Source organism: Callorhinchus milii, unplaced genomic scaffold (assembly GCF_018977255.1).
Source record: "Callorhinchus milii isolate IMCB2004 unplaced genomic scaffold, IMCB_Cmil_1.0 Scaffold8, whole genome shotgun sequence".
Lineage (NCBI taxonomy): Eukaryota > Metazoa > Chordata > Chondrichthyes > Chimaeriformes > Callorhinchidae > Callorhinchus > Callorhinchus milii.
The window spans coordinates 2581754-2597214 of NW_024704749.1; the positions used below are offsets into that span (position 1 = coordinate 2581754).

A 15461-nucleotide genomic window follows, 5' to 3' on the forward strand; every position below is an offset into this window, starting at 1 on the left:
GAAAGAGGAGAGAGAACCTACTTTCTATTGGGTTCTGAGTGCAAAATAGTTGCAAATTAGTATTCTGATGATTCTTTCACTGTCAGGATGCAGGAGCCCACAATCCAGGAGAAGCACTGTAACCTGGCTGCAGACGGACACTACTTTTTACAGCGCTTCTAACTAATTCAAGAAATAAGGAGAAGCAGCAGTTACTTTATAATATTTTAGTGTTGACTCATCTACTCTAACAGTTTTCTGACTGCAAGATGACTGTTACAGCCCTGCCTTCTGTTAAGTCCATGTTTTTCATTACGATGCCCACTTTCAAGTAACAACAACTTACATTTGTCTAGCACCTTTTACATCAGGAAGATGTCCCAAGATGCTGGATAGTCAGGATTTGGACCTGAGCAGGGGGTTGGGATCAGGAGGGTGGCAGGCAGGGTGAGTAGGAGTTTGGAGCGTGGCCAAAGGCTTATCAAAAAGGGTCTCGAGACGGGCCTTGAAGGAGGCGAGGGAAGGAGGTGAGGTGAAGAGAAGGGAATGTGGAATCAGAGTTCCAAAGGGTGGGTGCGGAGAGACTGAAGGCCGGACAAAGATTTTGAACTCTATCCTCTGGGGGATGGTTAGTGAATGGAGCCATGCGAGGGTGGGTGTGATAGGTTCATGGAACCGGGTGAACCTCTGCACGAGCTGTAGAGCGCTCGCACAAAGCACTCCTACTCTGTGTTGTTACCAATCACAGTGGGGTTTATTTACTTCATTGATTTGTTGCTTTCCAAACAAGAACAGGAACCTGAGGAAATGGGACAGCAATGTAGGGAGCTCTGCTTCCGATTATTCAAATAACATTTGCCAAAAGATAGCGTCAGTGTCACGTACGGTTTGTGATGCTCAAGTCCTACGTTTCATCCTGTATAGTAACTCAATGCAAGTCAACAAAATGAACTTCTTACCAGCACAGTCGATTCCCACTGGCTGCTGAATGAATTGTGAACAGGACCCAACAAATCCTTACACAGTTCCCTTAGGCGAGCCTCAAATCCTAGAATCAGAGGCAACAGTTAGCAAAATACTGCGCACCCGAGTTGAATCAATAATTCAAGGCAACGTGAAAAACAGCATTCCCAGCCTCCTACCTTCATTTACCAGGTAGCGTGTGTAGATGAGAAGCCAGTGCCTGTATTCCTGGCTGGATTTTAGCGTCATTGCAGCTGCGACCTGATTCTCCAGATATGCCAGTGTTGTTCCCTGCTGAAAGGCGTGGGGCATTGAGGAGAGCCTGGCAGCCTGGCGGCCAGCACTAGAAAAACAAAGAGGCAACTGAGCTGCAGAAACAGGAACTAGGATATAGAGTCACACACATAGTCACAATGACCTTAAAGTACACAAACAAGTGCCTATACACTACGTACAATGACCCCTCCTCGATCACATCGAGGACACCAGAAACCCAACAGGCCCATTCATTATAGAACAGATGTGTCAGCATTCTGTCAGTTTGCAATGCATTAATTGGCCGAGGAGAGTAAGTCACACCTAGAGACAACTGCAACAACAACTGTAAAAGACAGGTGTCAATCTGACTCAGCTGGTAGCACTCTCACTTCTGAGTCGGAAGGTTGTCGGTTCAATCCCCGAGCAAAGACTTTGAACGCAGTAGAGGCTGACACTTCAATGCAAAGCTGGGGTGTACTGCACAGTTTGAGAGATGTCCTTCGGATGAGCCATTAAACCTGTCTGATCCTGTCTGGTTCTCTCAAGTGGACGTTGAAGTTACTATTGCACTATACAAAAAGAGAAGGGAATTTCTCCTGGTGTCCTGGTCAACAATTCCCCCAAATAAAATTGGTCACTCACTTCATGGCTGTTTGTGGAGCATTGCTGCGTTCAAACTGTCTGCCATGATCGCCCACAGATAGAGTCAAAATACTTCACAGTAAATCCTGTGACATCTCGACAATGTGATAAGGCGCTATATGATATGCAAGGATTATTATAAAATCACATTTTTTTACCACAAAAATAATGAATAATGTTGCATTCTCTCCCTCCATCTTCCTTACCAACAATATAAAGCAAACAAGTTACATTATTTCACAGAACTCTGTACTTTACAGAGTCTTTTCAACAACAACAAAATTACATTTGTATAGCGCCTTTCACGTTGGGAGGACGCCCCAAGGCGCTGGACAGTCAGTGTTTCGGACCTGAGCTGGGGGTCGGGATTGGGGATGGGTAGCAGGGTGATCGAAAGCAGGGTCGAAGAGAAGGGGCTCGAGATGGATCTTGAAGGAGGCAAGGGAGGGGGCGAAGCGGAGGGACCGCAAGATGGAGTTCCAGAGGCTGGGGGCAGAGTGGCAGAAGGCAGAAGGATAGGCGAGGCAGGGGACGTGAAGCAGGCTGGAGCCCGCTGAGCGGTGGGAGCGGGCAGGATGGTAGGGGTTTAGGAGGTCGCAGAGGTAGGGGGAAGGAAGGGCATGGAGGGCTTTGAAGGTGAGGACCAGGATCTTGCACTGTATCCTCTGTGTGACGGGAAGCCAGTGGAGTCGGGTGAGGATGGGGGTGATAGAGTCACGGAACCTGGTGCGGGAGAGGACATGAGCTGCAGAGTTCTGGATGACCTGCAGCCTATGGAGGGAGGAGTTGGGGAGGCCGACACCTGGAATCCTCCTGCATTCAGCGCTTCCAGTGTGTTCAAATCAAAACTGTGTTTAACCAGCCCAAATCAAAAATAATTTACCATGAGGCTGTGACTCACCCAGCCTAGATAATGTACTTGGATAAACATTTCCAGAGAGGCCCAGCAGAACTGTGAGTCAGGGAGAACAATACCCTGCTTCCCAAAGGATTGCCCTTTTTTTCGGGTATAGAGGAGAGACTCAGGGGATACTGGGCTGGTTAGTAAAGGAAGCATTTGGGATGTGTGTGTGTGTATATATAAACACCCAGTATCCATGTTCTCTATACTGTTTGGATGTACTATGGTTAACCAGGTACTGCCCCCTACTGGAACTCTGTGGGTCCATATGCCAAATCTCAATTCCTATTATAAGAAAGAAACAGGATATGAGATATGAGGACTAAACCAACAGGCGAGAAAAGCATTAATCTGTGTAATAATGAGGTTCTTACTGAATGCAGATGAGGAGCTCCCTCTCGTGGGCCACGACAGGAACTGACAGCATCGAATTTGAATATAGACAAAATAATGATGATGATGAATTTATCTGTGTTGCTATTACAGATTAAGTATTTGTCTGATAAACTCGCTCCTTTACGGTCAGGTTATGCTCAGCAGAAAGTGCAAAGCACAGGAGTGGTAGGTTACCTCCTCCCACCTATACCACAAAATAGTTTGGAAAAATTGACGACCATAATCAATAAGATATGATGTTAGTCAACTTATAAGGTTAATGCTCCAGATCAGAGGGCGCTGATCAAAAATGAGATACCAATTTACTGTGCTAGAGGCAGCATTTAGCAGCACACTCAATCTCACTACAATAACAGCTTTCTCTTATTTTTCTTACTTCAGTGATAATCTTTAAGTGAGGATCCCCGAAGCATAATCCTGTTTTATTATGAATCGGTTCCTAAAGTATTTGTATTTGCTTCTGGTATTTCTGGATGCTAAGTCAAAGTTAAAGCCATTTTTAATGGCTGGATAGTACTGCTCATACGCTCGCAGGGTTAATTGTGAACTGAACGACTGGACCTTTAGTCAAAGCTGATGATAGCTTTAATTGCATGATCAGAACTTGCATATTAATTAAAAGAGAGTTCATTAAAAACCCCAGCTAGCCGGACTAATGGGGGACAAGTAGACACCCCCCAGTCTGACTCTCCTCGCGGAGTTGGCACGTGCTAGGAGAGTTGGGATAGCAGGAGGTTCCACAGGTCTGCTGAACTTTTTTTTAAAAAAAGTCCAGCTAGGTCTGAATTCTGGATATCCAGAGTCCGCTAAGCCAGAGGTTTACTGTATATATATTAACTCACTCATGTTGAAGAAAGATTGTGCCAAGCTGTGTTAATGATCTGAGATGTTATTCTACATGATGGACACTATATAAAAGCAAGTTGTTGTCACAAATATTGTATTTGTGACAATTAACAATTATCATCGTTAATAAATGATTTTACCTTTTGTAGCTATTAAAGCTTTAGCTTACCAACACTGCTGTTTCTATTCAGAGCTAAAATTTGATTATTATGTAGAATCACTTGTTCAGAGGCAGTGAGAAGGGTTCTGAACCTCATTTTGCTGCCTGCTTGTATTTGTGCGAGTGTGTGAGAAAGAGAAAGAGAGAGAAATTGCAAGCAAAGGGGAGAACATGCCTGTTTATCTATTTATACGCAGGCTGCATTGTCAATTTGACTTGTCAGTTCCTGCCAGCACCAGCAATGTTATCCGAAAGACAACAATGATATATCCAGATTCAACTTCCATTGTCAAATTAAATAAATTAACTGAATTAATAATAACATAATAATCCTTGCATTTGATATGGTGACTTTTATATCGAGAGGAGGTCTCAAAGTGCAGCTGCGAAGGATATACTGCAAAAAGTGAGTGATTATGCATTTTGTAGGCAAATGAGGGGGTCAATCTGCATACAGCAATGATCTGAGTCACAGATTACTCGTAGGATGATTAACTTAACTCATGATCACCAAATTAATATCAAACACCTAGAGAACTAATAAAATCATCTCAAAGCCATTCACATTCAACTCTTTTGATATCACTTACTCATTATTCCTTCAGTCCTCAAGAAACCACAATAGGCCTCAAGAGACTGCAGTGCATTTCCCATCGGTTAGTCACAAAATACAGATAGCTCAGCATTACAGAGTAGACCATCCTTATCTTGAGAAATGAGCGCAGTGGCAACAGAAGTGTTTTTACAATTATTTTATATATCTCAGGTATCAGATGCAAAGAGAATAATCCTCACCATTGCAGAGTACACACCCATCTGCATTAATAATAATAATCCTCGCATTTGATAGAACGCCTTATCACATCTTCCAGACGTCTCAAAACGCTTCACAGAATATTCTGTAAAGTGAATTAACTATATATTTTGTGGGCAGCCAATTGCACGCAGCACATTTCAGGCAATTAGATTTACTTTCAATTTGGACTGACGCTCTCTGAAGTGATTTCTTAACAAGGAAACCAGAATAAACAGAATAAATAAATATATAAATATATGGAGTCCTGTAGCTTAGTGGTTAGAACACTTGCCTCGCAAGCGACAGACCTGGGTTCTATTCCTGGCAGGCCGAAATGTTGGGCAAGTTTCCTTACTCCATACGCCTCTGTTTACCTAGCAGTAAGTAGGAACCTGTTTGTTAGTCGTTTGGCGGATCGCTTTTCCGGGGATAATAATCCTTCAAAAAAACCAATAATAATTTGGTCACTTCAATCCACGACTGTTTGTGGGACACTGCTGTGCGCAATTGGCTGCCGCATTTCGCCCACAAATATACAGTCAATTCACTTTACAGTATATTCTGTGAAGCGCTTTGAGATATCGAGATGTGAAAAGCACTATATCAAATACAAGGATTATTATTATTATAAACAAATGCATCAATAAATAATCCTTGCTTTTGACTTAGTACTTTTCACGTCAGGACGATGTCTCAAAGAGTTTCATCGCATTTACTGTAAAGTGTAGTAACTGTGTGTATTTTGTACGCAGGAAAGAATAAATGAGTAGTAAAAAAACACCCTTGCTGATGATAATAGGCTGTACTTACTTTATCCCACAGCCCTGTACTGTAGCCAGTGGCCCTGAACACAACATGGCCTCCTGAGATGTTAAGCAGCTCCGGTAATCTGCACATTGAACCAGTGAGTCCTGCTTATCCGAGATCAGATTCCTGAAAAATAAAGCAACCCACATAAAACAAAGATAATAAGTCCTTAGTATTCCTTTCATTTGATATAACCCCTTATCACATCTTTGAGATGTCTCAAAGCGCTTCACGGAATATACTGTAAAGTGAATTGACTGTATATTTTGTGGGCGAAACGCAGCAGCCAATTTTGTACAGCAGTGTCCCACAAACAGTCGTGGATTGAGTGACAAATTTTTTTTTGGTGTGAAGGAATTACTACCCCCGGAAAAGCAATCCGCCAATTGACTAACAACCGGGTTCCTGCTTACTGCTCGGTAAACAGAGGGTGTGGAATAACAAAACTTGCCCAATGTTTCGCCCTGTTGGTGATCGAACCCAGGTAGGCGAGTGCTCTAACCACTGAGCTACAGGACTCCATGATCCGAAAGGCTAAGAGTGGATGATTTTAAGGTAAGGTTAATTTGACAACCTGAACCTGGTAAGATCGTTATCAGCTCAATTGCAGAACAGTGTAGGAAATGACCCGGTAGGTATCAGCAGCTCCCAATGATGGGAGCCTTTAGCCACACACAATGCATTGGTTGGGTGACTGTCTTCCTTCTTGCATTGGTTTGATCAATGTAGCAATAACATTAATAATCACTGGCAATCACACTGATGCTGTTTTGGGACACTTCACATCAAAGTCTCGTGAACAGCACTCACTTATACATAGATAGATAGGATAAGTCCCTCATTGGTGGTGCAGTGTGTGTCCCATCGGCTAGTCACAAAATACAGACATTTTGGCTGTGATAAGAGAAAACTATTTCAAATTATTTTACATATTGCTCATGTATCAGTGTAAAACATTACACTATATACAGTGATCCACATTCTTGTCTATGCAATCAGATATAGTTCCAATTGGATTCGGGCAAGGTACTAATACTGACAATCCATTAGTGAGTACTGGACTTTTAGACTAGTTTCTACTGCAATCAGTCTTCAGTTCCAGAATACTGGGTCTCATGCGGAAAGATTTTGAATGGGATTTCCCAACCAGGAAACTAGAAATACATCATGCCAGCTCTTGTGATCTTCCCTCTGGCACAATCCATCTTTGGAGCAGAGTTGCCCGAGGTAATTTTTAAAAAATTGTCAATCTCCTGGTCATCCAGTCCAGTCAGCAATGTCACTTCCTGCTTTGTGCGTATGATTCAGAAGTCAGTATTTTTTTTGTATTTCCAGTGCTTGCGCTTGCACAGTCAAACCTGCTAGAGTGCCTTACGAGTGGATTGGAATTCTATGGATCTCATCATATGGATCCCATATCCCCGTTATTATGTCATTTATAAAATCTCACTCACTAAGCTTTTGAAGTGTAAACAACAGGAACTCTGGACAAGTCTTGTCCATTTAAGTTTACAGACATTTGAACAAATAGACCCCACAATTTACAGTGACCCAGCCCAGAAGTGGGCACAGGCTGATATTTCTGATACTGTCGCCTTCAATGCACAGTGTTAATATTTATGAATTCTCTTTGGAAAAGACCATGTTTTGGAATTGTGGGAAGTATGACGAAGCAAGTGGGGCTTTTCTTTCCTGTACAGATGTACATTGTGGGCAGTTAAGAAAAAACAAAGTCTGGATAATGAGTTATCTTTAAAAAGCAGCAGCAATGCGCTGGCCACAGATTAGTTTGTTTTGACGCCGAGGGGAACTCCCCATGTATAAAATGAAACAATCCTGACAAAAATACACCAAATGGAGGCTATTTCTGAAATACTGGCTGCCAGTTTGCTCAATTTGAAAGCGCAAGCAGCTCAGTTATAGTTCAATAGTCAAATGTCAACAGACAGTTTCATGATCATTTCAGTTCATCAGCTTCTGGGTGGAATTACCCACATCAAAAAGCATTAAGAAAAAGATCTTTTAAAATCCTAGAAAAGACACCCTGCAATCTATCCGGAACCAACAGTAAACATGGTTGCATGTTTAAGATTGTTAATAATAATAATCCTTGCATTTGATCCAGCGCCTTATTACATCTTCGAGACATCTCAAAGCGTTTCACACAATACACTGTAAAGTGTAGTCACTGTATTTTGTGGGCAAAACAAAATAACAAAATTACACTAACACGATAATGATTCAGTGAGAAATCTACTAAGTGACAGACAGGCACAAATCGCCTACTCACTGATGACGGAGCTTATTCAATGGCAAAGCTTCAAACTGCCCATCCTTAGTCTCCAGGTGCTGCAGTTACTGCATGTATTTAAAATATTAATTGCTCACTCAAAAGTTTTCATTGAAGGCATTCAATCAAAAAAAAGAAAAGCAGAAATCTGCAAGCAACATTGTAACCCATAAGGGGTTATAAACGCTTATAACCTAGGCCAATAGAAAAGTGCGGCCACGATTTATCCGTGGAATCCGTTATAAGCACGCTAAAAATTGAGGTATCTGGCGCCCGGGCCTCTTGCGCTGTTTATCCGACGCAGCTGTGGGCGGTCTGGCACCAGAGGGAAATGGGCTTCACTCCACTCGGGAGGCCCCGCTACTGTCTGTGAATCTCCCCTCTGTATGTGTCTGTGAGTGTCTGTGTGAGTGCACCTGTGTGTCTCTTTCTCTCCATGTGTGTATTATTTGTGAGTGTCTGTGTGTGTATGTCTCTCTCCTCTGTATGTGTATCTGCTCGGGTGTGTCTCTGGGTGAGTGTGGGTGTGTGTCTCTCTCTCTCTCCTCTGTATGTATGTGTTTGTGAGTGTGGCTGCGTGTGTCTCCTCTGTGTTTGTGTGTTCATGACTGTCTTTGTGTGAATGTGGTTGTGTATCTTTCTCCACTGTCACTGTGAGTGTGTGAGATCTATGTGTATGTGTGTATGATCTGTGTGTGTGTATGATCTACGAGTGTATGTGTATGATCTGTGTGTGTGTGTATATGATCTATGAGTGTGCGTGTGTGTATAATCTATGAGTGTGTGTGTGTGATCTATGAGTGTGTGTGTGAGATCTAGGAGTGTGTATGATCTGAGTGTGTGAGTGTAATCTATGAGTGTGTGTGTGTGTGATCTATGAGAGTACGATCTATAAGTGTGCGTGTGCGTGATCTGTGCGTGTGCGTGATCTGTGCGCGTGTGTGAGAGTGTGCGTGTGCGATCTGTGTGTGTGTGTGTGCGATCTGTGTGTGCGTGCGATCTATGAGTGCGTGTGCATGATCTATGAGTGTGTGTGTGATATGTGTGTGTGTGTATGATCTATGAGTGTGTATGATCTATGAGTGTGTGTGTGTGTATGATCTATGAGTGTGAGTGTGTACGATCTATGAGTGTGAGTGTGTACGATCTATGAGTGGGTGTGTGTATGATCTATGTGTGTGTGTGTGTATGATCTATGAGTGTGAGTGTGTATGATCTATGTGTGGCTGTGTGTGATCTATGAGTATGTGTATGTGTATGATCTATGAGTGTGTGTGTGTCTCTCTCTGTCTGTGTGTATGTCTCTCTCTCTCTGGGTGTGTGTGTGTGGTGGTTGGCCCTGAGAGGCAGGAGATGGTGAGCTCCTGTAGCCCCGCAGTCAGGACACTGGTCATGAGTGTCTGTTTCTTGGTGGATCTCCAGGGCCTGCGCTGGTGTCGTTTCCCTCCCCCCCAACCCCCAAAATGAACCACCCAGTTTTTGTTAAAGAAGAAATCATTTTTAAAAATTGCAACAATCTGATATGTGTTATTTCCTCATGTTTAGTTTTATCAATAAAGTGAAAAAATGTACGTCGGCAGTGAAATGTACCTCAACAGCACCAATCAACACCCTGCAGTTTTCAGCAGAATTTGTCAAATCCCCCTGCAATTATTGGGCAAGTATTTCCGCACTTTTCAATTGGCCCAGGTTATAACCCAGACCAAGCAATTTAAAATATATATATAAATATGGCCTAAAATAAAAATGTAACCAGACATTTTCGACCACTGCCCAATGTGTCGCATGTAGCCTGACTCCACACTGACTACGATTACAACTCAACTACATCATAATGAATCGTCTGTCATGGCAAACCGGCCCGGATTAATCACGTTTCAAAGATAGTTTAAATATATTGATAAATACAACGTGAACGGTAGCAACATGTACAACAGGATTCATGAGGACTTGAGACTGTGTCTCACTTCCTTTCCTGGCTCCTGAGTCATGTGCCTTCCCAGTTCATTATTCAGTGAAGTATAGAGTCCTGATACAAACCCATTATATAAAACATACTCACCAAAGTTGGTATTCTTATAAGGGACAAATGAATGCAACAATTTGCTAATGTACGGTAAAGTTGTGTGGTAACAGTGTCCCATCCAATTATTATAGGTCCACCTTGCAATGACCATTTATATGTGACTTTGATAATTATTTAATGCCCTTTTCATACAAACTGCTTTGAACCGTAAAGCAGTTAGGAGCAGGAAGCCTGATTCATATTCCGCTCCCCTGCCCCACCCTTCAGAATCGCAATGGGGAAGAGCAGACCTTGTAAATACCCAGAGCTTGCTAATCAGCACNTTTTTTTTCAACATTATTATAAAGAGCCGTTTGCTTTCAAGTGACTGTTTCTTAGTGAAGCCTGAAGTGATTTGCCTGGCTGCATATATACAACAGTGGTGTGAACTGATGTGCTACTAAAAACATGGCTTCAGTACCTTGGGACATCCTCCCGATGTGAAAGGGGCCATCCAAATGTAATTTTTTATTTTACTGTATTAAGCTGATGTCAGCAGATTGCCTCCAGTGTCGTTTGCTTTTGAATCAATTGCTTGATGCCATTTTCAGTACGCAGCACAGCATATACAGGGCATTCCAGGGTTGTACACTTGCCCTTTTGTACAACACAGGACTTGGTTCAGGTTGGGAACAGCCCCGGCCCTCACTGCTTACCATGTGCAGAGTGAGGTGTTGAAGCAGTACGACTTCCCATTGGACAAGGTGACGACTGGAACACCATGGTGTGTGAGCAGCGACTGAGTGATAGTGATGTCGTTACCTGTGAACAAAAGGCACCAGATCAGAGACGTCTACCGATTATACAATAACATAATAATCCTTCCGTTTGATGTAGTGTTGTCGAGGCACTATCGTATTATCATGTCGTCGAGACGTCTCAAAGCGCTTCACAGGATAATGCTGTAAAGTCATTCGGCTCTGTGTATTTTCCTGGTGAACATGGCAGTTAATTTGTGCTATGGGATCTTTAATGTCCACCTGGACAGGCAGATAGGACCTTGGTTTAAGGTCTCATATAAAGGATGGCACCTTTAACAATGCAGCATTGCCCCCCCCCGCCCCACACACATCTCAGCACTGCATTGAAATGTCAGCATAGACTGCATGGGTTCCAAGTCCTGATCTGGGTCTTGAACCTGCAACCTTCTGACTCAGAGGAGAGAGTTCTACCAACTGAACTGGGCTGATACACGTATATTGCACTGTAAAGTCCATTAAACTCATTTTTAATTCACAAAGTAAAAACTTGGATAATTTGGTATATTTTTACTGCGTTTTTTTTACAATATCAGGCCTTTCCTGCTTCAGTTAAATAGAGGAGCAGTCTCCAGCAAAGGTTTGTTCAATTTTATGATAGAAATGCCGCTATCTTTGAGAAATTACTTGAGCTGAATATTTGAGCCACGTTGGTGGGTGGGGTGGGGGGGAGTGAGCAGGGGACTGTGGGAGAAGGAGATGAGACAGCGAGGTGGGGGAGAGAACATGAAACAACAGAATGCCTCATCTAAATGTTACAAATTTGCATGCCTGCCAACTGGCTATGACACAAAAGAAAATACATTTGTTTACTCCAAGCTTAATGTGGCTCCTCGGAAACAGATGCACAGGAAATTACAATGAGGAACTGAAACTGCAGTGACAAAAAAAACAGCACATTTGTTATATTTTTAAATCTATCGGGCAGTTTTAGTATGAATCAGGTGCAATGGGCAAACAGCTGGAAAGGCTCAATCGCCGTTGCATTCATTTTATTTTCTAAGCCTCACAGTTCAAATTAACAGGAAATCATTTTATAAGTGTAATACAATGCTGGTGTATTGTAAAAGCTGCACGTCTGTGTAAAGAGGTAACCCAAGGTTGAGACAGTTTATGTCCTGCTGGATGCAATCTTATTACGCAGCATTGTGCCCTAACATCCAGTTGGTCATTCTGAGCAGCTTTCTCCTGGCATTCACACAGAATCTCAATACATATCCTCCGCTTTGGGAGAATTATGGTTTATATTTCCAGGAGCACTATAACCAACAGATAGTTTCAAATAACGAACATTGTTTTCCCACTTAGATCTGACCCAGGGAAAGAATCAATGGCATAAAGTATAGATAGACTAAACATGTCATGCAGTCACAAACATTGCAACATGGACTCAAAATCAGAGGGAAGGCAAAGAGACAGCTCAGATATCCATTCTTTATAGATAGAGTAGCGAGTTTGTGGAATGATAAGCCAGGGAAATGGTGAGGCAGATGGTAAGATAGATTGTTTCAGCAAATTCAAGAGAACAATTAATTGTACAGGGTGACCAAAAAGTTGTGATTCCCTGACAGTGTCTAATAAGTCTTAAAAAAATGATGATTTTTTTTTAGATAATAGGGTAGATATCACAACTTTTTGGTCACCCTATATAAGAGAGTTGTACACAAATTGTTTCAAGAGCTGTTTTAATTCCATCCCATCAAAGAGCACTGCCTTTACATTCAGTCCTAGTGGCATTAGTCTGGAAGGGATCACAAATGGACATGGGACACACTGGCTGACAGTCCGAGTAAAGGCTGAAACACTGCAACATCAGCCCAGAAAACCCAGAACATTGTCAGAATTTTCCAATTCTCCACTGTATGGCCAAAAACAGTAAACAAAGGTCAGTACCTGATAATATAGTGATTAGTGACTCGTCCTTGACTAGCACGGTCAACTTTTTTGCATCCCTAGAAAAGGAAAGAAACAATTAAAATCTTCTCCTATTTGAGGTTCACCGTGCTTTTATAGATCCCCTCGGAATTTACTAACTGTGGAGCTGCTCTTTGTTCTGTGTAAGCAATCTATGTTAGAGGTATTCTTTTCAACAGCAGTGACAACTGTTGAGGAATTCTTTTCAACAGCAGTGACAACTGTTGAGGAATTATTTTCAACAGCAGTGACAACTTACCAGACAGAGAGTGTTGCAGTAGCCATGAGAGCCATCACAAAGTGACTTGCACAGTGCAATGTGGAGATGGGTGATCCGAGGAGGATAGCGGGTAGCAGCCGTCGGCCACTGGCTGAGAATACTGATAGTGTCCGCTCCTCGCAAGCAACGCTCACAAGGTCACTGAAAGGGAAGAAAATGGTTCAGGCGAAAGAAAGGATTGACGAACCGTAAAAATAATAATAATCTTTGCATTGGATACAGTGTTTTTACGTCTTCTCGACGTCTCAAAGCGCTTCACAGAATATATAGTAAAGTGAATTGACTGCATGTTTTGTGGGAGAAATGCGGCAGCCAATTGCGCACAGCAGCGTACCACAACAGTCGTGGATTAAGTAAACAATTTTTTAAACTTTTTTTAAGGAATTATTATCATGGATTCTTTTAGTGTAGGTGCATGCCAGCACTTGGGGAGCAAGTCAGCTGGTTGCGCACATGCGCAATATTGCTATTGGATGAATGTGAATGTCATACATGGGAATCCACTGTAGTTTACACCGCCAGACGGCAATGCTGCCTACACTTAAGACCCCATGACTCATGTGGGACTTGAAAACACTGCTGACCCAGACACAAGAGTGCTACTAACTGACCCAAACTGATATCTGAATGAAACTTCATCAAGTAACGTAAAGAACACCCATCGTTAAAATGCCAATGTAGTACAATGTACACAACCATAATACATGACAGTGTAGTTGGAGGGGACCGGGTAGCGGAGATTGACAACATGATCATTCACATCTGTGATCTGCTGTTAAGGCTAAATGAGTGGGAGGAGGAAGAGGAGGGGAAGAAAGTATTTTCTTTGCTAACTGTAATGGTCCATGCCCCCGGCCTGCCTGCTCCACTATCAGCGGTCGGGCCTTTAGCCTTTCTGCCCCCACCCTCGGAAATCCACCTCGGCGCTCCTCCGCCTCAGCCCCTCCCTTACTCCTTCAAGGCGGGTCTGAAGACTTTCCTTTTCAACAGTGCTTTCGGTGATCTTCCCTCCTCTACTACACTTAACCTCCACCCTCTTGACTTCAACCTTCAGCCTGGGTACTAACCCATCACTCTCCAGCACCTTGGGACATCCTCCCCATGTGAAAGGTGCTATGTAAATACAATTTGTTGAAAATGTCATACAAGTCAAGAATAATCTTGGAACATTATTACAAAAGAAGACATTAGATACTGGAACCAATCTACTGGAAAGTAACCACAGAACAACAAAGAGGAAATGAAGGGGTATAAAGATATATTTCCACATATTATTTAAGACAATATGTTCCACCTACTAAACAGTTCCATCTAATAAACGACCAATAAACATGGATAGAAATGCATATGTGTTGCCCTCATGACTTGTAAAGAAATGAGGGCTACAAATTAATCTGGCTGGGTGTGCATTTCTAACAAAACACTTCAATATTTTAAAGAGAACCAGTAATAGAAAACTACTTCTGCTTTCTCTCTCCACAAAACATGAGCAGAGAAATTTAGTACTAAAACAGCCTGGTGACAGGAATACCGTTGCACTTCAGTATACCCAGACAGTATCAGCTAGATCTGGATGACGGGTCCCTCACAAGCACCAGTCATCTGGTTCAAAGCCCACACTTACCAGCTCCCTGCAGCAGTGAGGATTCGACTGGTTAGTAGTGTGTCCCATTCTTTTCCTTCCCTCATGCACTTTAACCGGCTCAGTTTGCACCCAGCGACTGCAGAGAGCTCATTCTCCACTTCTATGTACATAGCTGGATCAGAGCTCACCTGAAAGCAAGAAGGGGAATTAGTACTCTGCACAGATGCCCTGAGCTCCTCATTCACACACTGGAGGGGGAGAGAAACCCACAGCAGTGCTGGTTTATTTAGAAAGGTGCCTTCAGATTAACAAAATAAATTTTAATGTCAATGTCATTATTATTAAAACTATTTCTCTTTTTAGCGATGAATAACTACAGATTTTTTTTAAAAATCGTTCAACCAATTATGAGTCAGGCCATGACAACCTTTCCCTTCCTGTGGCTGGTCAGCCCAGCTGATGTCATCACTCACCTGCATATTAAATGCTTTCTTTGGCGTTGGTGTTGGGAGTTTGAAGACGATCGGGGGCGCCGAGACTCGCAGAGTCTCCTTCTCTGTTGTTGGAACCGCCTGTAAAGGAAGGCCACCATAACCTGCTTTAGTCACTTTTACTGCATTTCATTTGTGTGTCATCCTGGCTCATTGATAGCACTCTCTCTCCCCCCCCACCGAGTAAAGGGTTCTGGATTCTACACTGTGCATGGGTAATTCAATGCAACTGGTGAGTGCACATGCAGCAAAAAGTCAAGATGCATTGAATCTGTGCACTTACTGGCTGCATTGAATTACGCACATGTAGTGTAGGTTATTGATTCAACT

General features: G+C 42.7%; 1 protein-coding gene across 3 annotated transcripts in view; it reads right to left on the minus strand.

The window, feature by feature from the left end:
• LOC103188581 (protein HIRA) overlaps nucleotides 1–15461 on the minus strand; it is a 50593-nt gene that overhangs the window by 1472 nt on the left and 33660 nt on the right. For 2 of the 3 annotated variants that reach the window (XM_007908616.2, XM_007908615.2), the window contains 8 exons: nucleotides 15114–15212; nucleotides 14680–14828; nucleotides 13035–13196; nucleotides 12755–12813; nucleotides 10760–10865; nucleotides 5752–5874; nucleotides 1122–1285; nucleotides 939–1027 (listed from right to left, as the gene is read on the minus strand). In XM_007908616.2, coding sequence (XP_007906807.2) covers nucleotides 939–1027; nucleotides 1122–1285; nucleotides 5752–5874; nucleotides 10760–10865; nucleotides 12755–12813; nucleotides 13035–13196; nucleotides 14680–14828; nucleotides 15114–15212 — 951 coding nt within the window. Of the gene's footprint in view, nucleotides 1–938; nucleotides 1028–1121; nucleotides 1286–5751; nucleotides 5875–10759; nucleotides 10866–12754; nucleotides 12814–13034; nucleotides 13197–14679; nucleotides 14829–15113; nucleotides 15213–15461 lie in introns of those variants that run through there. The other variant, XM_042337705.1, reaches the window with a different exon arrangement.